General features: G+C 37.6%; 2 protein-coding genes across 4 annotated transcripts; one reads left to right on the top strand and one right to left on the bottom strand.

Annotated features, from left to right (window-relative positions):
* Positions 1-1,928: 1,928 nt before the first annotated feature.
* c20h14orf180 (chromosome 20 C14orf180 homolog) lies at positions 1,929-16,920 on the top strand. Of its 2 annotated transcripts, XM_034858844.1 has the most exons (10): positions 1,929-2,389; positions 3,122-3,152; positions 6,260-6,346; positions 7,990-8,110; positions 10,160-10,190; positions 10,325-10,433; positions 12,524-12,687; positions 12,827-12,959; positions 14,633-14,659; positions 15,098-16,920. In XM_034858844.1, the coding sequence occupies exons 1-10, from the start codon at positions 2,237-2,239 to the stop codon at positions 15,301-15,303; spliced, it is 1,062 nt and encodes a 353-aa protein (XP_034714735.1). In that variant the 5' UTR covers positions 1,929-2,236; the 3' UTR covers positions 15,304-16,920. The 2 variants fall into 2 exon arrangements, with proteins under 2 accessions (XP_034714735.1, XP_034714736.1); XM_034858845.1 differs by lacking the exon at positions 14,633-14,659 and having other exon boundaries at positions 1,932-2,389.
* On the bottom strand, positions 14,819-25,973 carry LOC117936076 (transmembrane protein 179). Of its 2 annotated transcripts, XR_004654876.1 has the most exons (5): positions 25,428-25,973; positions 24,872-25,009; positions 24,698-24,776; positions 17,389-17,918; positions 14,819-14,830 (listed from the first exon to the last, which is right to left on the bottom strand). XR_004654876.1 is itself a non-coding variant. In XM_034858865.1 (4 exons), the coding sequence occupies exons 1-4, from the start codon at positions 25,727-25,729 to the stop codon at positions 17,745-17,747; spliced, it is 693 nt and encodes a 230-aa protein (XP_034714756.1). In that variant the 5' UTR covers positions 25,730-25,973; the 3' UTR covers positions 16,579-17,744. The 2 variants fall into 2 exon arrangements, 1 of the variants encoding a protein (XP_034714756.1); XM_034858865.1 differs by lacking the exon at positions 14,819-14,830 and having other exon boundaries at positions 16,579-17,918.
* Between the last annotated feature and the right edge of the window lie 105 nt (positions 25,974-26,078).

Here is a 26,078-nt window from a genome sequence, read left to right as displayed (position 1 = left end):
TACAGAGAGAAAAGACGGGAGGGGGTAAACACAAAAAGAACGAAACAGAGAGTGACGTCCACAGCTTACAAATTATGCATGCTGAAACAGACACACACACACACACAGACAGACACAAGACAGGGGCCAATGTTTACATTTTGAAAGTTTTAGGCATGTGCTCTAAACAGAGGACAGCTTTGAAATATTGAGGTGGATTCACTGACATGAGAACAGTATGTGCTTTAAAATATACAGCTGACTAAACTAATTTATGGACAAGCTTTGTACCTAGAGTAACTTGTTTATGTGCTAATATATTTTGTGTGTTTTATTTACTTGTGTAAAAAAAATGTTTACAACTTTTGGCTATTTCCTCGTGCTTTTTTCTAATTTACACATTTTGTGTGTCTGATGCGATATATACAAAACTGAATAAATAAGTATATTTCAGATTGCTCTCAAAGTAACTACAACCTTACATACCCCCAACATACCAAGCACAGTAACTTCTTGAAATACATATTGCTGTATTGTTATATCAGATATATTGCGTCCTAACACTTGTTCAGCTTGAAACGGTTGCAGTCCTGCTTGGGTGGGTTTCCTGTTGCATGGTTGTTGTCATTTGTTAACATGACATCAAGAACATTCTGAGCCGCCATCTCACAGCTGATGTGTTTCTGTTCAGCTTGACTGGCCTGTAATGAGGAGATGGAGCCCTCTCTTTTTCAATTAGGACTGAACACTGAGATTCAGTCAGTGGCCCTCCAACTCAATCACATCAGACGCTTTGCTAACTTTCTCGCTGCATTCTAACTCAACTCTTTTGACGCTACAGTAAAGTGAACACAATCACCTGTCTGCGTTCCCAGTTGGAGCGGAGAAGGCATAGCTGTAATTGCAATATTGTGAAACTGTGATATTTCTACTGAAGGTTATCATATACCATCAGAATCTCATGCCAACTGTGGATGCTGTTAGTCCAAAATTATCACTGTTCACAGTTCCCTGAGTCTGACCTGTCAGTGTCAGTTTAATGCTCTTTGATTCCCCCCCATCCACTGGCATTCACAACCATTAAAATCCCATTTGCTAAGCTAGGTGTATCAGACACTAATGGAGACTGACTCTGCCCATTTGCTTTGTGATTCCCCAGTCATTACCTCAAGCTGCCACACACGTGTCCAAATGAAGCGACGTTGGGGAGGAGTGCTGCTCACAAAGTCAAGATCCATTCATGATCCTCTGGATCAACTACCACGTAGTACGAGTATCTCTTCTTCTCCCGCTCTCTCTCTCTCTCTCCTGAGGCAAAGACTGGCCTCACATTAATGTTGATTAGTAGAGGGTAAGATGAAGTAAGCACACATCCAGAGGAGGCACTCCTTGTGAATAAATATTTATTGTCCTTGTTTGGATAGTGAGGAGTGCTTTCTCTCTCTGTCTCTTATACAGTGGCTGTTCCTAATGACCCTGTGTTTGCAATTTCTCTCTGGTTTGCTTTAAAGAATTTACAAAAGCTCGCTTTCTCTGAGGAAATGTGAAACATGCTCACACATTATGTCTTCTAGTTTGTTTGTTGGTGCATAATTATTATGCACTCCTGCTCATTTATAAATCAGCAGTGGGGGAGTAAAACTTTCAATATATCTAAAGCACTACTCTGTGTATGCACAATAGCATGGAAAATTAGGTCAAAAATACTGGATGTAATGTGTCATTATATACTACATTTAAACATCACAGGAGATGTGCCCACTATATTTGATTTTTATCAACAACTATAGCATTGCATGATCCCTTTTCAAGGAGTGTAGAGAGATCCAATGTGCAAAACACATGCTGGCAGGGCTACTGTACATGAGCAGAGCAGGGATTGGTCAACAGCTCTGCCACTCTAATAGCAAATACTTCCCGACTTCCTCTGTCCTCCTTTCCTGGTGCAGCCTGAGATGAGGGAGGGAAATGGATCTTTTCTGTGTGAGTCGCCGGAGCTCCCTTACCCTGCTTCTTACCACCTGTCCTTGAATTACGGTGCTCAGACGAGACTGAGAGGAAGCTGTGCTGCTCGCTCCTCCCTCTGGCACCTCTCTGTCTGTGTTTATGTGAGCAGCTTCATTTTTTAATATTCTCTCTTTGTGTGGCTTGTTTCTTTCTACCTGTGGTCCTTAGTGGAGTGGCAAGGAGAGTAACGTTTGTCCTCGGCCGGTGGAGCTCTCATGGGAGGCAGTGCTGGCTTTTGCTGGGACTGGGGATGCTGAACAGGGGGAGGGAGGGCCTGTTTGAGCTGGGACAACAGCTCCAGCAGCAGGGGGAGTATCAGGCTGCCCTCCACTGCTTCCTCAGCTGCCTGTTGGGACTGACCCATGTGCAGAGCTTCACCTCTCTGCCCAACTGCCTACACCAGGTGAGCCAGATGCCTGAAGACACTCACACAGACAATCACAATACAATGTTACTCTCTCCCTTTTTTCTTACACCCACATACAGCCCACATACAGCACCAATATGCATGTTCATATTCATTACATGAAAACAAAATGTGCTGTAATTGTATTTCTACAGCTGTATAGACACATTTACATAATTTTGCCTTTAGAGCCTCATATAGTATCACTGCACAGAACACATTCAACCTTGTTATCTCTAACACTAATGTCAAATCTAACAGCACAGTATATCACATTTCCTTGTGTTGACACTGTGAGATCATTTCAATCTCAGATAGTGATAGTGTGCATGCTGCTAAATGAGGCACCGGACGCAACACTAATATACAGCAGCAGCGTTATTAGACTGCTCACAATGTTAAAAATACAGTTGTCTGTCCCATTGTGCAAGAGCTTTTCTATTTTTGAGGTAACAGGCATAATGGCACTGGGTAACCAGGCCAAAGTCCTAGCAGATTAGATATACAAAGGCAAGGCAACAATTTTAATTCTGTTTAGTAATGCCTGAAGGAATGTTCCTGATGTCAAAACAAAGCCTCTACACCAGAACTTTGGAACGTGAGGCACGATGTTGATCAGACCAATGGTGCTGCGAGGAGAGCAGAATTACTTGTTATGACAGCTCATGACATCACAACCGGGAATGATGTCGGAAATTAAATATTTTGTCCCTTGTCTGTGCTTTACAGATCGCAGAGCTCTTCATCACTGAAAAGAATTGTATCCTTTGCTAACTCAGGGAAAGCCTCACTTCCCCTTCTCACATCTGACACAATCCCTTTAGGTCTGTCTGTGTTAGCATGCGTGCTAACTATTAAACTCTTTCTTTCTGAACAAACTTTCTGAAACTCTTTCTGAACATGTAAAGGATTGCCTGCGGTGGAAATTGAATGTAGACCCTGTATAGAAAGCCATGTAAACTGAGGGGGATGAGCGGATGTCTGTGGGCGAGTTCATAACCACACATTTGTCCTAGAATGCTATACGTTTTGTGTGCTGCGCAGGCCGTGTATCTGTCTCTTAAGAGGATTTGTAGGCTCTTATCTCTCCACAACAGAGTGGAAGAGCACTAATTAACCTGCATCTGCACTGACTAGCCTGTCCAATGCCACTTCATTGCTTCTGTAAGCTATAGCAGTATAGGACATAGAGGTAATAGAGAGTGGTTAGGTTTCAGGATATATTACCTGTGTGGCTCTTCTCAAGGTTCTGAGACACTCCCAACACTTAACTTGCCAGCCCTGGTTATCTACCTCAGCAATACTATATCCCTTACTGTCCAATTTCCAAAATAGGTTGATTTGCTTCATCAATAGTCTTCAGTAGACCCCTCTACAGCACAAAATGGTTTCTACTTAAGAGGGTCGTCTAGCTTAATGGGGTTAAATCTTTTGACATAACGTACTTCATTATATAACATCATCAATAGTAATGGAGTCATGTTGTGTCAAACTGTGGCATTCTATGTATGGTAGAGTTGCCATGTTACATTGTTTTACTTTTAGTATAAGGTTACAGCCAGGACAATGCATTCAAACATTGTTTAGTATGTCCGCAGAAGAAAGGAACCATTCATAACAATAGTAATAAATAAAAATATCAGTATTTAAAATGCAATCATGAACATAGGATATTTGAAATAACATAATACAAATATTGCATCTAGTCACTTTATTAATAATATCATTGTGCACAGAAACTGCATGTGGTCATTGTCCATGAAATACAAGTTAAGTAAAGTTGCTTACATTATCTAGTATTTTTTAGAAGTCTTCATGAGCTTCAAATGAGCTGAAGCATTGATGTGGGTATTTTTGCAGTGGTCCTCTGGGGAGGGAGGTGACGGGTCAGTGTGCTCAAACTCGTAAAGGATATGGGAACTTCAGCGTTTCACACAGATGTCTACATCAACAAAATTTGTGGTGTCCCTTACATTTTGTCTTTAGGGTCTAAACAAAATCCACAATTTGGAAGCAGCTGATTTTACATAGTCAAAGGTTGATGTATCATTATCAGAGCTGGCAATATCTGTCAGTGACCTTTGTCTAAAGCCAAAAGCTCTTTTGGCTTCTGAGTGTTTACTGATAAATGCTTCTTGGAAAGTGTTTCGTCCCGGACAATTTGACTTTAACCTCAAATAAAGGGGAAATTCAGATACAAATCTGGGCATATCCTGCATTTACATTCCTAAAGGGGACATGTTCTACAGAAAGAGTAGTAATTGATAGTTACAGTGGGCTTAAGAACACCAGCTAAACAAAAAATCACATTTAGTCATATTTATCACAATTCTACTGGCTAGAGTTAATAGTGTTATTAATTTTAGTGCACCCTTAGCAGCGTTGTGTGGCACATGTGATCAGTTGTGACTTTGAAGGTTCTAGTGTTAATGCAAGTTCTTGTCGGGTTATAGAATGCAGTCCAATTACGAGAGGAGAAGGTGTTTCTGTGTAGGTGCGTAGAATGGAGCACAAATTCCCTGGAGAGGATTGTGTGAGGTTTCTGTTGTTGTGGTCCAACAAGGCTAAAAATAGCAAGCAGAAGTAGTAGACTGACCTTTGATGGTGGCTGTTCCTCTAATCCTCCCTCCCAGGTGGTCCATCACGCACTCACCTTATTCCTTGTTGCCAGGTGACTCCCAGGAACTAGGGCAGATATAATCTATCTTTAATCATCCTGTGATGTAGATTTGTTAAAGAAAAATCTAAACAAATGTGTGGTGTTGTATGCACTAATAATATTAACTCAGTTTCACTTCATCATTAAAAAAATGGTGTGTTTTCCTGACAGGTTGCTATGTCATCTCCTACTGTACTTTACAGTAAATTATTCAGATGTACATCTACTAAAAGCTTTTCAACAGCCACTTCTCGCCATCCATTATCTTTTCTGGTATATTGTGCTCATACGAAGTAAATAGTTTTCATTTTCTATCTTTTATCTTTCTGTTTAATAACCGTCCTTTCCTTTTGTTTATGACCCTATGTACAATAGGATTTTAACTCCATTGTGTCTGGTTTTCTTATTGGATCTGTGGCTCGCCTGTCCCGCAGTACTGACAGTAATGAAGGAAACCAGCTGTTGTGTTTTCAGCGGCCAAAGTGGAAACCAACTGTCCATATTTCCAACCTCAATCTAAAAGTTGTTAGTTTTATGTAAGTTATATTTAAGTAGAATCGGCAAATTAAATGAAAACTGAAATACGTAGGATGTAATTTATACAATTTTACAAATAAGAGATCTGGTGTTAAGTATGAGGTTTAGAGAGGCAGGGCTGTGTTTATTTTAAGATTTCTCTTTCCCATTGGTCTTTAAATTCACTTGACAACCATCAGTGGTGTCATTTATCAGTGGGCCGGACTCTCACATGCAGAATGCTTTGGAAAAAATTTAAGAGGCTCAATTTTTAGAAAGCTTTTTATAGAAAGTCTTTTCATGGAAACAAAACTGAAGCTGTACCAAACACAAAAACAAAAGACTCTAAGATAGTAATATAATATGATGTAATACAATGGAGTGCAATTAGATATGACTACACTGAGATTCAGCATTTGAAGCTTGTTTAGCACACAGTTGCGCTGTTAGAAATGCAGTACAAAAACCACAAACAGTATAACAACACAAAAGCAACAAAACAGACACCGGTAGTTGAAATCTGTATTGCAAAATTCATACCTCAAGATTAAAAATCTGGGTTGGGTTGCTACAAATTCTGTTTGCCTGGAGGGGTCATTCATGAGAGGGGTGAAGCAACTAGGCTGTTTTTAATTTCAACAACTGACTGATCCTGATGACAACTAAGACTGATCCTTCACCTAAACAAACAGATGAGAAGGCCCTGCAGTTCATCCAGGCTGAGAAAATGTTCTATGAGGTGGCATTGATCGAGCTCACAGCTCTTCAGGGGAGTACAGGCAAGTACTTTTGACATTAGGCTACCAATAAATACTTCTGGGATATTGTACATGCAAATGCAGTGTTGCATGTACTGTGTGTGTGTGTGTGTGTGTGTGTGTGTGTGTATATGTATATATATATATATATATCATGCAACCTTGGATAATTCAGATTCTTTGACTTTGAAAAGAAGTTTTGGTAATGCTTTATTTTTATGGTATACTGTTTGTCAGAAATATATTAGAAAAGAGTATTTACTTTAACTGGAGTGGTTTTATCCAGAAAATTCTCGTTAGAACTGTTTGAGTTCAACACAAATAAAGTAACTTAATTACCAGTCTCAAAACATTGTCTCTATTTTCCCCATACCCCCTCGTACCACAATCCAAACTCAAAAAGGAAATATTAGAAAAAACAGCCCCATCAAATAAAGTTTACTTTTTCTCCCCATCAATCAAACTGTTTTTTTCTTAACCTGCATTACTGGAAAGGGTGATGCAAAATAGTGTGGAGTCTAATTTCTATTATTTAATTTATTTTGAGACTGTTAGCAAAGCAGCTATGAAGCTGTTCAGTGGCTGACAGCCTTAAGTGGGCAGCTCTCCAAAATGAATTGTTTGTAACCTGCATTTACAAAATGACCACCAAATAATATCTAGATTATCACACAATGTGTTTTTAAAACATCCCAAAGAATATATACTCCTAACTCATTAAGCCAATATGAAGTGATATCCCATTTCTACCCAAGTCCATCTTTGATTACAATATACTTGGTGGAGAGTTAAGTGAGCATTCAAAGCAAGGCCACTCATTCATCAATTTCTGCTGCTCCAGACCTCTGCCTTTTCCTGTGTCTGCTGCTGAGGCAGCGGTGCAGTGTAGCATGGGCACAGTGGAGGAGAATGGGGACAGACGTAGTGGAAGACAAATGGCCTCACTTTGCACACATCTCATTAGGAGCCGTGTCGCTATAGAATACTGAAGTCCCTGATTCAGCACTCGCTTGGATTAAATGCTGGACTTCTCCAGAGGCAGAACAGGCACTATAGCTGCCGCTTACTTGCTTTCTTTCTCTCTCTGGTGTCTTTTTCAAATGTACCCTTCTCAGTATTTCCCCACTGGAAGCTCACATAATTGTCATTTTGTGGTTTTGTAATGCAAACGAAAGTCTTTACCTATTACAATGATTTATTTGCTCTTGCTTGTGGCATGGGTTTCAAGCAAAAAATCCTTACCACCTCAACTATTGTCAGTGTGCGTTTGTGTGTGTGTGTTTGGCTTGTAAGGTACATACTGTATGCTTGTGGTGTGTCACCGTTTGTCTGCATGTGTCTGTGTTACTGTGGGCGTGGTGAGTGTGTTGTTTGACTCTGACCCTTATCCGCTCTCTTCTGCCCTTATCTCTGCTCTCTTGTCTCCAGTCTCCAGTTGGCTCCAATCTGCTGTTCAGGTTTAAAGTCCGCAGCAGTACCAGACAGGCTGGTAGCCATATACTTAGTTTTTTTTAGCTTATTTATCAAACTGTGCAGTGGTAGAGAGGTAAAGAGATCAGAGGACAGTAAGGAGAGAGGGATAAATAGATAGTTGAGCAGAGGGAAAGACTGAGTGGTTTGCTGGCGGACCAACTGTGATTCTATGCCCTGTGTTTGCGTAACAGGGCCTCAGGAGGAGGCTACGCTGGGCTCGGCAGGATGGACAACCCCAGAGGAGCTTTCGGAGCAGGCCTCCCAGGCACAGCAGCTCGAACGACTGGCCCAGCTCTGCATCATGAGCAAACAGTAGGTAAAACTGTGTCCTGCTGTAGCTTCTGTTCGGGTGTATTTAATGAGGTGTTACATGTTGTGTGAGTTTAAGGGCTCAGTGGGCTCATCAGGAGTGGATTTATAGTGAAATAAATTCACTTTTATGACTGTTTTATCACCAGTACTTTAACTCTTTACAGTTAAAGTACTGCATGTATGTAAAGTGTGTTGCTGTTGCATTTGACCATCACTCCATAGCTGAAGTGAGAATTGGGTTGAATTGTGTTGATTGTGTTATAAGAAACAAAAACAGAAATCAGTACATTAGCATGTGTTTCTGTTATCAGTTTTAGTGTGGAAGCTTGGAGAAACAAAAAGTTGTTTAAAACCCTGAGCTTAGATTCAGCTCTAACTGAAATATTCTTGAGGTAAATTATTTACTGAAGATCACTGAAATAAATTTTTGGCATGCTTGGGTAAAGTTGTATGGCGGTTTAAAAAACTCACTTTAAGGAATTAATCACTTTGATCTTTGATTTTATTCACATTACATAGTTACTTGTCATTTTTTAAACAGTCATTCAGAAAATGTGAGAAATATGTAGTTACAGACAAAAAATGGATGATGGATATTCATGTCCACTTGCACATACGCACATTTGCCTTTCTAGAATGGAATTTTTTTTAACTAGATAAACTCTGGAGTTGAATTTCCTTGTATATGTGGAGAAAAGAGACACCGCACTCTCCATGAGTGTTACAAAAGGAACACCTTAACTGGATCTGGTGTCTCCTGTTGCAGGGGTCGAAGCATGCACCTTTTTTCTGTGCCTGTGTTGTCATTGTTGAGATTAGGCCATTTAACCTGATTGCCAGAGACGGTCACCGAGGGTGGAAGGTCTGCTTAACGGAGGGTTGGTCACGGTGCTTCATTAATGCAAGGAGCAAACGGTAGATAAACTTAAATGAGATGGTACTGATTGTAAGTGACCTTACCTAGAGGCTTTGGTTTCCGGCTAAATAAGAACAAGCAGGAAATTAAATTTACTCTTAAGAAACACAAACTTTGGTTTCTCTAAGTGGGGAAATAGTATTAATGCCCCAAGCAGCCTCAGTCCCAGTTATTTTTTTTTTAGACAGGAAGTTGTAATACTCTTCGGAATCTTTCAGCAATGTCGTAGGAAGTCCAAAGTCTGAAGGGCTTTTCTGTCTTTGCCTATCACATTTCTCCTGAAATGGACGTTCTCAGGCAGTGCAAACTGACACCTGGCTATTACTAATTAAAGGGAAGTGTGGGTTTGGAACAGTGAAGCTGACATCTGTGACACTAAACAGGGCATGCTCAACATCCATAGGCACAAGTGGGGATGTGAGGGTGATGTCCTTGGCTGACTTTGCAGGGCGGATATGAACAGAACAGCTGGCAGATTCTCAATGCACTACATCATGCACATAGAGCTTAGCACTAAGCAGAAAGTAGTGCGAGGGCACAAGTCAGTAAACCAACCTGTAAACGCCATGCCTTCTGTAATTCACCCTGGAGAATAGAAAGGGGCAGTCTGCTGGCAGAAATAGAAGCTTTCCACTTCCTCCATAAGACGCCTGAGCACCTGCAGCCCTGTTCTTTGTGTCTAATCACAGCACACGCATGTTTAGATTTCTCATGCTGCTGAAACTGATCCATGCTCACCTGACAATGCAGCACGGGCCACTACATTTGATTAAGGTCAGGCATTGTTTATTTGTATTTAATGGAAGAAGAATGTGCAAAGGTTGATTTAATCTGATTATTTAGTGCTCTCCATTTTTAAGAGACTGCTTCTGTTTTAATGAGGTATAAAATATTTGTTTTTACAGTGTATTTACTGTGTAATTCCATATTTTAGAGGAAAGGAGAAATCTCCTTTCCTCTAAAAGACCCCATTGTTTCTTATTTAAGAGGAATTACATGGTAAGTGTTAGGGAAACTAACACTATAGATCGAGGCCTGTATTATAAAGTGTTACCAAATATTTTACTCCAGTGCCACAGAAAAAGTAAAGGTAGTTTATTTGTTTAATGGTGCCATTTTCCTTTTCCTTTCAGACCTCATCTTGCCCTAGAATACAGTGGTAAGGTATGTGCATCACTCTTTGCTTTCTCTCTAGACTTTTGAACATAAACATTTTTTATGGCACTCTTGTACCAACAATTTTATTGTATGGCACTCTTGTACAATAAATCCCTGCTGCCTGTTAATTAATTTTTCAGGCTGCAAAGATCCACCAGAGGGCTTTTGGTAATGACCACCCCATTACAGCCAGAAGCCTGGAGCTCATGGCCACTGTCTATGCTGAGATCGGCAAGACTGAATATACAGGTAAACACTCACCTGGGAACACTAACTATATGCAGATGAATAGATTGTGGAAAACAAATGTGGTTGTATAGTTTCTGCAGTATGCAGTATATATTTTAACATTCAGTTTGGATATTGTGGGATTGATACTGGGAAATGTTTGCCTAGGTCATGTTTGTTGTTATGGTGACAACACGCCAGTGGGGCCAGTTAGTGTCACACACACTATTACTTAATGAAAAGGTTTGGATGACTAACCTATAGAAATATGAAGAAATTAAATTTGGCAATCCTCTCTAGCAGCAAGGCAACAGACAGTGTACAAAATATCAAGTCCAAGACCAGGACTAGTCGAGACAGTTTCGTCTGTACAAACATCTGTGTTATTCTCCATGTAAAGACCGCAAGGAGCCAAACAGCCTTAAATATTTGTTCAGAAAGAGATTTCGATTTGGAGATAAATAACAGTCACGTTAATTATTAAAGTAGATCAATTTAATGTTTTGCGTCGGTGTTTTAACATAGATGTGTTTACCACTGTTGCCAGGTAGCGTGCTTTCCTTTTCCTTCGGTTTCTTTTCTCTACGTCGTGCTTGTTCACAGATTATTTTGTCTGAAAGCCCTCTGGTGTCTTGGAGAGCACCGCAATGAACAATGTGTTGAGCATAAATGTCTCTGTGCATGCTTGTAGCACGCACGCCATTGATGGCAAACTGCGCACAGTGTTGAGCTCAAGTGTACCCGCACCTTTAGAGAGCACACAGCACAGTGAGGATGTGGTTGAAAGCAATTTAGTACTGTAAGCCTTTAAACCATGCCAACTTGTAAAAAATTATAAATTAATAATCACTTGCAGACATGTCGGACACAAGAGTGCTTTTATGCAGAGAGGAAAGAATAAAAGTAGCTTTGTGACAGTTTGAGGGCACTGTTTTGTTGTACAGTATGGATGCTTGGCTTGCAATAAATGGGAGCAACACTCTCAGCGCTGCGTTTTTGTAAAGACTGCTGTGGTGTAAAAAAGCAATATGCACAAACCAGTCTTGTTGTCGAGTCAGCTTTCAGAGGCAGTGGTGCTGAACAGCTACATAAAGACAGGCATTAACAACACTCATTTTTGTTCATCTCAGAACGTCTTAAACATGTTTAGTGAAACGGTGAGAAAGGGAGTCAGAGAGCAGCAGTAGCTGTTGTTGCAGGTCAGAACACAGTAGTCTCAGTTCACTTTTTGTGACTTTTTCTTTTTGTATTGTAAACAGAAAAATCCTCTTTGACCCGCAATAAGACTGTCCCACAGAGGCATGTTTATATGGTTCCAGTTCTTGAGCCCTAGATACCTTTCACTGTAACTGTGTCAATCACTCTCCCTCCGCTAACAAACTATGGGTATTTGCAAGTTGAATTAGTATGTCAGCTTTAGTATGTTGTGAGCAGTATGTGGGAACATTTTGAAACTATAGTTAACCAAACTAATGTATTAAAATGATTAAGGTGACGAGGGCATTGGAACCTTCCGGTTCACTTTTTCAAATGCAAAGCCCTCTCGCACACACACACACACACACACACACACACACACACACACACACACACACACACACACACACACTGTATGTATCTCAACATATCAGGATTGAATTGGTGCAACTCGCTTAATAAGATAACCTTAAGGTGCCTAAAACATATGTAAATATTATGGGATACAGCTCAAGGGAAGGTTGAAATAAAATTTCATTGCAAGGTGAGTTTTTTTTTTCTCCGCGGCCAAGACAATCGTGATTGGTTTAAAGAAATGCCTCCCTTATATATCTCGAACAACACGTCAACAATCACATTATGCGTCAATAAATTCTTATTATCAACATAGTTGATTATGTCAATTAATCGTTGCAGCCTTAGAAAAAAAGTGAACTGAATGTTTTTGACTGTTTTTTGTTTTGTCTTCACTTAATAAGCATGCTACATGGTACTGACTGAGAGTTAGCACTGGCGTCTTGTCTAAGAAACATTTTCATGTTTAATTTTGTATTTTTAACTTTGCCTCGTAGTTTATCCTCAGAACAGGGCAGCACAAGATCACTACTCATGTCTGGTCATGGTTCTCTTACTAGACTCCCTAGGTCAGTGTGTGTCTGCACTGTCCAAACACTTCGCTGCGGCAGAGTCCATCAGAGACACCGTCAACAGTATTCCTGATTCCCACCGGGAGAAACACTCAGAGGTCCGCCACAGAAAGGACACCCACCACCAACAGGAGGACACACCGAAACCTATGGTAGTGTTGACACCAGCTGATATCTTCACCAGTGTTTGTTTTTGAAAAGATCTATTCCTTCCAGCTGTTTGTGGCCTGTCTTTGAAATTCATCAGGAGCTTGTTAGAAGTGTACTAATCATGAGCTGTATCTAATGCAGGTGACCAATGGCAAAGTCCCCACCTCCATTCTGAAGAGGCCAAGTCCCATCTATGGGTCAGACACAGAACCCAACCACAGACGGAAAAGCGAACGGAGGGTTCGATTCAGGGAGCCAGAAACCACAGTGCATGGTGAGAGAACAGAAAAGTAGAGGTGTGACGAGATCTCATCCCACGAGGTAAAAAGTTGAGCCTACTCAAGTGCAGAGCAGCAGCCAGCGTGACAAATGAGTCTGACTTGAACCTCAAAATTAGCATAGAAGATCCTTCCGGAAAGAAAAAAGCTGATTGTAAAACCTAGCGTTAGAACATTAGGCCTCCTGCACACTGCCTGCGTGGCATGAGTGTGTCGTCTGCATGGCGTGTCTGTTTTTATTTTGGCTCCCATGTTAACAGGTTAGTGCTTGTACACTGCCTGCCTGTCAATACAGAACAAAAGATTCTGTAGCCTAATTTGCCATCAAAACTGCCGACATTGTCTTTACTTTTATCAAAAAACACTATTATTTCATTTTCTTAATGGGAAACCAACATGTGTACAGACATGGCTAGCAGCAGCTGCACCGCATCAGACACCTTTCCAGTGTGAAAAGATATAGAAATTAGCACGCAGCCGCCACGCAGCTGGCACGCAACAGAAACGCCACGCTCTCCCTGCCTCTCTTGGCAGAGAGACACGCATCTGCAGCGTGCACTTCACTGTGACGCAGTCTTACGCAGACCGTTCACTTTCTCTGTCCTTTTTTTAAATGTGTTGGGAGGCGGACAGCAAAACCTGACTTTACTTTTAATGACAAAGAAAACTGCTCATCCTTCTTCCTATAGGCTAACGGTCATACATTGATTCTAGAGTAGCCTACTTCCTTTTTTAGTGCTGCAATAAATAAAATGCAGAAGAGAAAAGAGCATCTGTTTTCACAGAAATCATCTGTACACAGAACATAATCACTGTGAAACAATAAAATAAGCTTTATTTCTCTCTGTCTACTAAACAAGAAAAGGAGCCAGTCATTTGAGTTTGTGGCAAAACCTTTAAGTGCTTGTTTTTCATTTTGTGACTTTTTATTGAATAAAGGACTATTTTTTCTTATTTCTTTATTGAAGTTGTTTTTAGTTTTTTTTAAATATTGTTAAAATCTTGTCTTGCCTCGATCTCTTGAACCCAATCTCATGTCTCGTCTCGTGAGCTGGTTGTCTCGTCACCCCTACAGAAAAGTAAACAATATGTAACCGTTGTGGTCAGATACAAATGTGTTGTTGCAACCAGAGAGAACATGCTGCCCTCTGGTGCTCCTACACCTTGACCAAAGCTAGTCCAGTGGCTTCATATCACCAATATTTTCCGCAGCCTGTCTATGTCAGCTCTGCCCTTACAGAAATGTTAATAAGGGATTGTATTAATACATTAACAATATGAAAATAATATTTAATTGTTCATTTTAAAGAATGTTGCTGAAATTTGTGCAATCCCAGATTGCAGAGGGGCCCTCAACCCATATGTGACAGCAGATATGCCATGCACCATGCAGTAAAGAGAAAAGACTAATTCAATACAACATCCTAAGATTGCATTGTACACTATTGTCCTTTGGGGGATATGTGCTATTTAAAAACAATATAATGCTGTGGCACTCCCAAACATGAGCAAGTGATTTATACTTTGTAATTAATTATACATGCAAATAAGACACCACAGAGTCTGCTCCATAGAGATAGTGGAGTGTATGAGGGCACAGCAGCTGGTTGGTAGCTGCTGTACATCACAGGTTGCTAATTGAATGGCCTCTTTTCTGTCGGCTTCACAGACATTCCTTACTGTGACTGTTTAGGTGGTAAGTCTGTCTGAAAGTGTTCAGATTCACTATGTTAATGTGCATGAGAAAACACTGCACTTTTTTCTAGTCTAGTGGATGTAAACGTTTGGGAAAAGCATTAAGAAAAATGATTTAGGTTAGTTGTAAGGTAAAAGGTTTAAATCAAATCACTTTTATTAACTTTGTTGCCTGCCATGCTAAGTGGAGTTGAGCCTTTCACTGTCGCTCCCTTTTGGGAACACAGAGAGCACCCGTTTGTGTGACAAGCCTCCACTAGATTGTAGCCTATACAGTATATGTAGTTGCATTAAATCCTCCATCAAAAATTCTCCTCCTCTTGAGGTCTTGACTTTGTAGGGTCAACAGGAAAGCGAGAGATCTGTGCATGTGAAAAGTTAAATGCTCATTTACAGCATTTAAAAATTGTGAAAAACTGGTATTGTTTTTTGTTTGTAGCCTATGAGACGAATCCATCCCGCCCCCACCTCGCACTGTTCACTTGCCTCTTCCTCCTGATGTCATTCCTGGGCGTGGCCATGTACTGCACAGACCGTCGGCGCCCACAGCGAATGTGCGAGGAGCTCGAGGCCGCTCTGGCTGTCTACCTGCTCCATATGAAACAGCTTCTCTGGGGCTGCTGGATATGGCTGACCATGCAGTGACTGAGACCGACCAGAGGCGGAGACATAGAGCCTCTTTTAATTTTTTCAGACCCCTCTTTTTTTCTCTCTGAAGCAGAGCCCAGGCCAACAAACACCTCAGCCTTTTGCCAAGGCTCTGAACTGTCTGTGGTGTTGAACCACTCTCGCAGTGACCAAGGGAAAAATGTGTAATCCCAGAAATATGTAGCTTCCATGTCTGTACTGTATGTTACATATGTGCTAAGGTGTTGGGCACGCCACTCCTTAAATTAAGATTTTGCACATCTGCAATGGTGACGCTCACATATAACACTCACCTAATCACCACAACCATCGGATACATGTCACAATCAATTGTATGTGATTAAATGTTTCCATGGAATGCAAATATTTATTTTGTTATAATACATGATTTGTGTATATCAGATATTACACAGAACTGAATGTGTATATATGGTTAAATGTACTAAGGACTATCACATTATTCAGCCTTGTAATTGCACATAAATGAATGTAGAGAATTATTGGAAACCGCTTTGATTGGCACGCAGCACATTCGAGAGAAGGGCGAACGGATGGAAGCACAAATGTGTGAACTGTTGGAGTTTGATCCATGAGGAAGAAAACACAGGGCTGCATATCTTAACAGTACCAGGTTAAATGACTACCAAATGAAAAACACGTCTTTATTTACAGACTGTCTGGTCTTCTGTACGACTGTCTTCTGCAGACTCCTAGCTGCACTAAGGAAAATATCTGCAGCACAGTGTTATGAACTCTCTCTCCTTATCTATTGTCTGAAAGAATATACTCAAACTGAATGAATGCTTATGCTTTTGATAGTATTTCTCCTCATAACCGCTTGAATCCCACAAAATATCCTTTAGCTCATGGAATTTATTCTTTTATTCTGTATGTCTGCATCTACGCAAATATCCACCTTTCAATTATTTTAGATTTTTTTTAACCTTTTGTTACCAGTTAAATTTCTATTTAAAAACAATAATATTCAGGTTTAAATCATGATGTCAAATGCTTGTTAAGCTTTGGAAAAATATAAGGACGGACAAATATTTGCAATACATATAAAAACATGTTTAATTTTATTAAGTTCACTACTGCTAATAGAGGCCAAAAAGAAATATAACAATCACAATCTGTATGTTATTGTATGAGTCACTTTATGAAATTAAGCAAATAAAAGTCAGATCGCGCAAATGGATTATAGGAATTAAAGGGCACAGTGACACGCATCCCACAGACCTCTCATTATGAGCAATAACACACATCACATAGTTTCCAGTAAAATATTTCTCTTTATATAACAGATTTCAGGGAACTCAAAAGGAAATAGGTTTTGTATTTGAATGGCAAAGAAATATAAGGCTAAAAATGCCCATATAGAAGAAAGAAACACTCTTGAATTTGTACTGTCAAACTAATTTGTTATTGGCAATAAAAAATACCAAGTGAACTCATGTCCTGCATATGCACATTTAGCTTAGAAGTTGCATTTCATGGCTGTCCAAGTGTTTATGGTCACTTTGAAAGAAGTGCATTTGTGGAGGGTTTTCTTAGTTCCTACCGTTTTATGATTTCATTTGTTTTGAATAAAACTGTCATCTGTCGCCTATCAAAGTCAAGGTTATTTGCTTTCTTTCTGTAGTATCTGAAAATAAGTGAGTGTGTGATGTGTATGTAACTAGGAGAGAAATGCATGCAGGTACATTTGTGCGTCTACTCACAGTAATACAGTATATTGGTTTTGTAGCTTTTAAAGTGTGAAGAAGAAGCCTAAGATAATCTACGGCACAAGAAGATTCGTTTTTTTTCTTTCACAGAGATTGCCAAAAGCCTTTTTTGGACCGGCTGCCCCTTACACGAATGTTCAAAACTACAGTTTTAAACTGCTGATTAAAGAGTGAATGTACTGCAACAGCACACCAACATCCTTTCTTAGGAACACATTTATTGGTGTATAAAACAAAATAACCTTTCTTTACATCTAAAAACCACCACCCTATTAATTTGGCATGCATTAGGTCCATGCAGAGTTTTCACAAAGACAACATGATCAATCGGCCAATCGGTCCAAGCCATTAATACTAGATAGAAATTCATGAGTTAACTTGGTGTGAATTTCCATTTACTGGTTTGATACTGTCAGAGCAAAATTACGATTGTGTGTGTTAAAGAAGAATGCACACAGTGAATAAGCTCAAAATGCAGGATTCCTCAAGGATTGGGAGAAAACTACCATTAGTTGATGTTTTTGAGGGAAAATCAATTGCCATTGGAGAACAAAGCTAAAACCTTGTATTTGATTCAATCCATGATTAATGAGAGCAAATACCAATTTGAATGTCTACAGAGGCAAACGTAAGTGTTTCTCATGGCATTCAAGAGTACTGTATGATTGATTGAATGTGTGTGAGTGTGTGTGTTTGTGAGTGTTCTGGTTTCTATGTCAGGCAGGTCTGGAGGTCAGATTTGCGACGTGAGGAGCGGCCGAGCAGAAGTTCCTTCTCGTGGATCAGACTGTCCAGCAGGTCCTCTTGTCTATAGTTGTAGTAGACCTTCAGGAAGGCCATCACTGCAATCCCAAGCCAAGTGAGCCATGCAGCCCACAAGCCAAACTGAAGGACAGAAGGAAATTATTGTAAATGTGACTGAGATTCTGGATTTTGTCAAACTGTGAACAATATTAACTTGAAAAAAAGAAAATGCTTGTAAATGCTGAAAATCTAAATTGCTAAAGCTAAACTGGATTGCTGGGTAAAGTACTGTAAATAGAAAAGTTGGAATGGTTTTAATTAGTACAAATTTCAAGGAAATGTTGAATAATACCAATGATGGAATATTTTAAGATGTTTTTTTAAAAGAAAAGTCAAAGTTTTGCATGTTGAAATGTCATAGTATAGTTTAAAAAAAAGAAAGTGATATAAAGTCATAGAACAGAAAGTCCAAAACAGTCGATTATGGTATGTCAAAAAAGTGATAACAAAGTGTTAGTGTAGTATATTGAAAAAAGTGATAAAGGTCATAGCATAGTATGTCAAAAGAAAAAAAGAAAAAAGGCAAGTTATAGTATGTCAAAAAAGTAATACAAAAATCACAGTATAGAATATCCAAAAAGTGATAGCAAAAACCCTAGTATGTATGTCAAAAAATTCATTAGTACATCAAATAAAGTCTATAGTATATAGAAAAAAAAAATAATGTAGTGTTTCGAAAAAATTGACAAAGTCATGGTATAGTAAGGTATAGTTTTTTTTGAAAGTCATAGTACATTATGTCTCAAAAAAGTGATAAAAAAGTTACAGTATAGCATGTCAAAAATTCATAGAATAAAATGTTTAAAAAACCATAGTATATAAAAAAAATGATAGTATAAACTGTATGTCAGAATAGTGATAAGAAATTCATAGTATAGTATGTCAAAAAATTGATAAAAAAGTCTTAGTAAAGCATGTAAAAAATTCATAGTATACATTTTTTAAATTATGGTATAGTATGTAAAAACAGTCATAGTAAATATACTGTATGTCAAAAAAAGTCAAAGTATAGCATCTTAATAAAAACATTAAAAAGTCATAGTCTAGGATGTTGTATAGTGTGTCTAATTTTTTATCATATATCAAAAACAGTGATCAAAACGCCATAGTAAACGTTGAAAAAAGTGATTAAAAGTCATAGTATATTGTATTTTGAAAAAAGTGATAAAAAAGTCATAAGTAGATAGTTTGTCAATGTTGAAAAAAGTGATGAAGTCAAGGTAAAAAAAAAGTGATGAAAAAAAGAGCATGTCTCTCGAAATTTCTCAAAAAGTGATTTAAAAAAGTCAATGACTAGTACGTTGAAAAAAGTGATAACACAGTTATAGGATAGTATCTCAACAAAGTGACAAAATGTCATAGTGTATGATGTCGAAAAAAGTGATTAAAAAAGTCATAGTAAAGCATGTTAAAAAAAAGTGATAGGAAGTCATAATATAGCATGTCGATAAAAGTCATGGTATAATATGTTGAAAAGTAATAAGAAAGTCACAGTATTGCATGTCTAAAAAAATGATAAAAAGTTGTAGTAAAGCATGTGGAAAAATGTGATTAAAAAGTCATAGTATAGTATGTCGAAAAATATAAAGTGATAAAAGCACAGGAACAGAATATCAAAAAAGGAATAAAAAGACATAGTATAGCATGTAAAAAAAAGTTATAGTATAGTGTGTAGAAAAAAGTAACAAGTCATAAAACGTCATTGTATAGGATGTAAAACAAGTGAAAAAAGTCATAGTATATTATGTCGAATAAGTTGATAAAAAGTCATAGTATTTTATGTTGAAAAAGGTGATAAAAAGTCATAGTGTATATATAGTATGTCAAAAAAAGCCATTAAATTGTCACAGTATAGTATGTTGAAAAATGTGATATGACATAGTGTAGTAAGTCAATTTTTTTTATCAAATGTATGTTGATAAAAAAGTGATAAAAAATCATAGTATAATATGTCAAAAAATTATAAAAAAGTCACAGTATTGCATGTCGAAAAAGGTGATAAAAAGTCATAGTATAGTATGTCAATAAAAGTGTTAAAAAAATCTTGGTATAGTATGTCGAAAAATATAAGGTGATAAAAAGCACAGGAACAGCATATTAAAAAATAAATAAAAAGACATAGTATAGCATGTCAAAAAAGTAATACAAAAGTCAGTGTATATAGCCTGTTAAAAAACTGATGTAAAGTCATAGTATGGTATGTCGAAAAAAGTCATAGTACAGTATGTTGAAAAAAGTAATAAAAAAGTCATGGTATAATATGTCGATAAAAAAATCATAGTATAGCATATCAAAAAAGTGAAAAGAGTCATAGTATGTCGAAAATTTTGATGAAAAGTCATAGTATATTATGTCAGAATGTGATAAAATGCCATAGTATACCATGTCGAAAAAGGTGATAAAAAGTCATAGTATAGTATGTCAATAAAAGTGATAAAAAAGGTCATAGTATAGCATGACTTAACATGGGATAAAACTTCATAGTATAGTATGTCAAAAAACTGATGAAAAATTAAAATACAGTAAATCAAGAAAGGAATAAAATGTCACAGTATACCATGTAGAAAAATTGATAAAGAGTCAGAGTATAGCATGTAAAAAAAGTGATATTGTATTCATAGTATATAACATTGAAAAAAGTGATAAAAAGGTCATAGTATAGCATGTCAAAAAAAGTCATAGCATGTCAAAAACTGGGATAAAAAGTCATAGTATAGTATGTTTCGAAAAAGCTGATTAAATGTCATAGTACAGTGTGTTGAAAAAAGTAATACAAAAGTCAGTGTATAGCCTGTTAAAAAAGTGATAGAAAGTCATAGTATGGAATGTCGAAAAAAGTCATAGTACAGTATGATGAAAAAAGTAATAAAAAAGTCATGGTATAATATGTTGATAAAAAAGTCATAGTACAGCATGTCGAAAGGTGATAAAAAGTAATAGTATATGTAGTATGTCAAAAAAAGCCATTAAATTGTCATAGTATGGTTTGTTGAAAAAAGTGATAAAAATGTCACAGTATAGTATGTCAATAAAAGTGATTAAAAAAAGTCATAGTAAAGCCTGTGGAAAAATGTGATTGAAAAGTCTTGGTATAGTATGTCGAAAAATATAAGGTGATAAAAAGCACAGGAACAGAAGATTTAAAAAAGAAATAAAAAGACATAGTTTAGCATGTCAAAAAAGTTATAGTATAATAAGTCAAAAAAGTCATAGTATAGTAAGTCAAAAAAGTGATTAAAAAAGTCAATGTATAGCATGTTAAAAAAGTGATATGAAGTCATAGTACAGTATGTTGAAAAAAGTGATAAAAAGGTCATAGTATAGCATGTCGAAACATGGGATAAAAAGTCATAGTATAGTATGTCAAAAAACTCAAAATACAGTAAATCAAAAAAGGAATAAAATGTCATAGTATACCATGTAGAAAAAATGATTAAAAAAAGTCAGAGTATAGTATGTTGAAAAAGTGATAAAAAGGTCATATTATAGCATGTCGAAAAAAGTCATAGCATGTCAAAAACTGGGATAAAACGTCATAGTATAGTAATTTTTGAAAAAGCTAATTTAAAAGTCATAGTATAGTATGTCAAAACTTTTTATCAAATGTATGTTGATAAAAAAGTGATAAAAAGTCATAGTATAATATGTCAAAAAGTAATAAAAAAGTCACAGTATTGCATGTTGAAAAAGGTGATAAAAAGTCATAGTATAGTATGTCGAAAAATATGAGGTGATAAAAAGCACAGGAACAGTATATCAAAAAAGAAATAAAAAGACATAGTATAGAATGTCAAAAAAAGTCATAGTATAGTATGTCAAAAAACTGATGAAAAATTAAAATACAGTAAATCAAAAAAGGAATAAATGTCATAGTATACCATGTAGAAAAAAATGATAAAGAGCCAGAGTATAGCATGTAAAAAAAAGTGATATGAAGTCATAGTATAGTACATTGAAAAAAGTGATAAAAAGGTTATAGTATAGCATGCCGAAAAAAGTCATAGCATGTCAAAAACTGGGATAAAAAGTCATAGTATAGTATGTTTAGAAAAAGCTGATTAAATGTCATAGTATAGTATGTCAAAAAAGGTAACAAAGAGTCATAGTATATTATGTCAAAATTTGTTATCAAATGTATGTTGATAAAAAGTGATAAAAAGTCTTGGTATAATATGTCAAAAAGTAATAAAAAAGTCACAGTATTGTGTGTTGAAAAAGGTGATAAAAAGTCATAGTATAGTATGTCAATAAAAGTGATAAAAAGCACGGGAACAGTATATCAAAAAAGAAATAAAAAGACATAGTATAGCATGTCAAAAAAAGTCATAGTCTAGTAAGTCAAAAAAAGTCATAGTATAGTATGTCAAAAAAAGTAATACAAAAGTCAGCGTATAGCCTGTTAAAAAAGTGATATAAAGTCATAGCATAGAATGTCGAAAAAAGTCATAGTACAGTATGTTAAAAAAGTGATAAAAAGTAATGGTATAATGTGTCAAAAAAATGATTAAAAAGGCATAGTTTGTCAAAAAGGTGATAGAGAGCATGAGAGCAACATACATTTACTCTTTATTTATTTGTAGCCTTCCTTCCTGTAATGTAGGTCTTACCCTAAGCTATCTAACCTGAGAGATACACTTGTGTTTTTGTGATTTTCCTCTTTTACTTAGTATATTGGAGCTCAAAACTTAATAAAAACATGTAAGCTCTACACTTCAGTTTATCAATCACTCCCTTAACCCTGTAAGATACCTGACAGAATTTCTTTGTTTTTGTCTCTTCCGTTTGTCTATGGGACTTCCGAACTGAATGGAAGACACTAGATTTGAACACCCAACCTTGTGTCTTCCAACCATTCTCTTATCATCTCAAGCCAACTGACCTGACAAGCAACTGTATGTATTCACAATATTTGTCTCTTTCACTTTCAGTATGTTGGACCTCAAAACTTTCTAATATACACAGGATTTGAACACTGAACCTTCCGTCTTGCAACCTTTCTCTTACCACTCTAAGCTATCCGACCTGATAAAACCACTGTCTCTTTCACTTACTATATTGGATTTGAAAAAAAATGATAAAAGAGTCATAGTATAGTATTTTGAAAAAGGTCTTGGTATAGTGTGTTGACAAAAGTGATCACAAAGTTTTAGTATAATATGTTGAAAAAAAGCTATTTAAAAGACAAAGTGTAGTATATCAAAAATAGTCATAGTAGTGTATGTTGAAAAAAGCATCATGAAAAGGACTAGGTATTGAACCTTGGTCCGAGTTTACAGTCAGCTGTTTAACTCCATGATAACCACTGGGCCACTGAGCCACCCTAAATTTGTGTTGAAAACACTAATAGTATTGCATGTCAAAATATGGGATAAAAATTAACAGTACAGTTTGTCCAAAAAAGTATTCATAAAGCCATATTATAATTTTTTGTAGAAGATTAAAAACTCAAAGTGTAGTATGTCAAAAATAAAGTCATAGTATTGTAAGTGGAAAAAAAGAAAATGGAAAGGGATAGCCTGGACTGGGTATGAAAAAACGATAAGACTCTGCAGTGACAACTTACCAGTTCAAACAGTCATAGCATAGTGGTTCAAGTATTGTGTGTTGCAAAAGAAGTCATGAAAACTGTTGGCCAGGGATGGGTATGAAACCTAGGTTAGAGACTGCAGTGACTACTTGGTGGTTTGTTGTTGGAGCAGCGCAATCCACTGGGCCACTAAAGACTTGGGGTTAACCAGTCATAGCATGTATTTCAAAAAAAGCCATACAAAATTCCTAGCATGGTATGTCAAAAAAAGTAAAAGTATAGTATGTCAAAAAAGTCATAGTATAAACTGTTAAAAAAACATCATAATATAAGATATTGAAAAAAAGTCATAGCATAGCATGTTGAAAAAAGTAATAGTATAGCATGTCAAAAAAGGTCATAGTATGGTAAGTCAAAAAAAATTATAAAGTCATAGTGTAGTATGTCGAAAAAGTGATGGTATAGAGTCTGAGAGTAACTGAAAACATCCCATTCAAGAAGCCTGAAAACAGCCTAAACATTACCTGTTACTAACACAATGACTTCACCGTGAGCCCCAGAAAGCATTTGCAAACCTATTGATATATCGTTTGCGATGATAAAGTAAAAAAATGTGGGCATATCAGCAATTTGAAAAACTGGTGTGGTGTGCTTGTGTTCAGAAATACTGAGGTTGTTGGAGGAGGGCTGTCAATGAAGGAATGTTTGTGGCTCTGGTCATTCGGTGGCTCACTGAGCCAAATGTTTAAATCCTGTTGCTTTATGACAATCACACTGGCTGAAAGTACACAAGTACATCTTTGTTTAGACGTATAAAAGGTGTATCAGAAGAAGGAATTGACGCCGTGAGATCAGGTTAAAGAGAAGGTTTGATGTTCTCTCTCCTCTGCACTGTAGCTGAGACATCATTCACACTGAGCAGTCCTTTAATGCAGAAAAAGCCGGAAGAAGCACTAAACTTAACAAATGATAACACAGAACCTGTAAAAGATATCAAAGAGCTGAAACACTTTGTAATATCTGAAAGTTTTGTGAATAGTGTAAAGTTTGAAGGCTAAGTGGGAGCATTGTTAAGTGGAAGAAGCCTGGAGAGGACTTATTGGAGAATGATTGCTCCATTGACTTTCAGTGTAAAAAGAAAAAAGGTTCATATTGCGAAAGCTATAAATGGTGGAAAAAGTTGAACATAAGCACGAATGTCCCTAAAGAGCTGAACATTTTGATATTGGAATGGATTCTGTAGCTGAAATAATGCAGAAGTAGCAACCAGAAATTGTAGGAAGAATCGGATAACAATACTGCTGAATCAGCGTTTAAACAATAGCAGTCTTACCTGAGCTATAGCAATCTGGTCGTAGAAAGCAGAGTTGTCCAGGCCGAGTTCTAGATCAGTGTCCTGCAGCTCCTCACAACTAGAATATGACACACATTAGCTAGTTTTAGGAGGAACCTCTGCACTGTATAATGAAATTGTCAGAAAAGTTGAGTTTGTGAGCAGCTCTCTCACCTGCTGGGCATGGTCCCACCCTCGGTGATGGAGTCGCACCACACGTTGAAACCCACGCTGACAATGGTGCTGGACAGGAAGACTGTGAACACCGCCAGGGAGCTGATCAGCAGGTTGAGAAAGGCGTTGAATATGGAGCTGCAAGGAGTTAGAACAGAAGTTGATAGAACTGAAACACAGCTGTGCCTACATCACCCGGCATTATTTAGTTTTCTGTGATTAAAAGTGTCTCCAAGTCAAACATGAAAACACACTGTATATAGAGACACATGTTAAAATATTGTATGTAAGATTTTAATTGTTCAAAGGCAACACAAGTTGCCTATATTACTTCCATCTACGTATATAATGGAGAATTGGACTAAGGCATCATCATACCAATAGGCCTATTACATGCAGTAGGCCTATAGGATTCAGCCAGAATAGCGCGCACACACAGCAGGGGCGTGGGAGATGGACAGAAAAAAATACATTTACATTAAGCCGTTGTCATGTCCTTCTGAGCCTGTGCTGGTATTGAATTGCTTAGAACGAGCACAAATGAACGATAACTCACTCATCGTGTCCTTTGCACAGGAAGAACAGCAGCCTCCATGCCTGCACTGCGGACAGGATAAGTGACGCTATCCCGACAAAAGTGATGAAGCTGCAGGAGGACTCGGGTCCCCACTCCTCCACGATGAAGCGCTGCTTCGACACCGTGATGTTCTCGTTTTGCCACATACCACGCGTGAAGAGCAGGCATTTCCCTCGGAAATCCTCCGTGTTTTCAGACAGAGGCACCACGGCGATGAAACCGAATACGAAAGATAAAAAATAAAGGATGCATTGGGCAAAAATTAAATTATCGAGGGCCATTTTTCTGTCTGCCTCTTCTGCTCTCTGCGTCCTGGAGATACTGCGGCTGCGCACTGGAGGCAGCGGAGGCGCAGCATCAAATCAGCAAATTAATGAGCAGGCTGAGGCCTAGAGCTCTCCATCTTATCTGCATCCAGGCGGTGTAGATCTTCCCATTTGCCACACAAGTATTTAAGTTAATTATGGAATACACCCCTTAACATACAGTTTACCCCATAAGGACCATTCATTTCCGACTGATACTGAACTCATACTGACTGACAACATTGCATATGGTGTTTCAGCTTGTTAAAACTCGTCATTGAAGCTATGATCTAAGCCATAATTACAAAACATTTGATAAATATCA

Source organism: Etheostoma cragini, chromosome 20 (assembly GCF_013103735.1).
Source record: "Etheostoma cragini isolate CJK2018 chromosome 20, CSU_Ecrag_1.0, whole genome shotgun sequence".
Classification (NCBI taxonomy): Eukaryota; Metazoa; Chordata; class Actinopteri; order Perciformes; family Percidae; genus Etheostoma; species Etheostoma cragini.
The sequence above is the reverse complement of the archived record's forward strand: the minus strand, read 5'-3'. Positions and strand labels throughout refer to the sequence as shown.

Bases quoted from the DNA above. Each gene is read 5' to 3' on its own strand.
- c20h14orf180 (XM_034858844.1), top strand. From the start codon at position 2,237: ATGCTGAACAGGGGGAGGGAGGGCCTGTTTGAGCTGGGACAACAGCTC. The intron at 6,347-7,989 runs GCAAGTACTTTT...TTTGCGTAACAG, and splicing joins AGCTCTTCAGGGGAGTACAG to GGCCTCAGGAGGAGGCTACG. The intron at 12,688-12,826 runs GTAGTGTTGACA...TATCTAATGCAG, and splicing joins AGGACACACCGAAACCTATG to GTGACCAATGGCAAAGTCCC.
- LOC117936076 (XM_034858865.1), bottom strand. From the start codon at position 25,729: ATGGCCCTCGATAATTTAATTTTTGCCCAATGCATCCTTTATTTTTTA. The intron at 25,010-25,427 runs GTGAGTTATCGT...AACTCCTTGCAG, and splicing joins CTGTGCAAAGGACACGATGA to CTCCATATTCAACGCCTTTC. The intron at 17,919-24,697 runs GTAAGACTGCTA...TCTGTCCTTCAG, and splicing joins ACCAGATTGCTATAGCTCAG to TTTGGCTTGTGGGCTGCATG.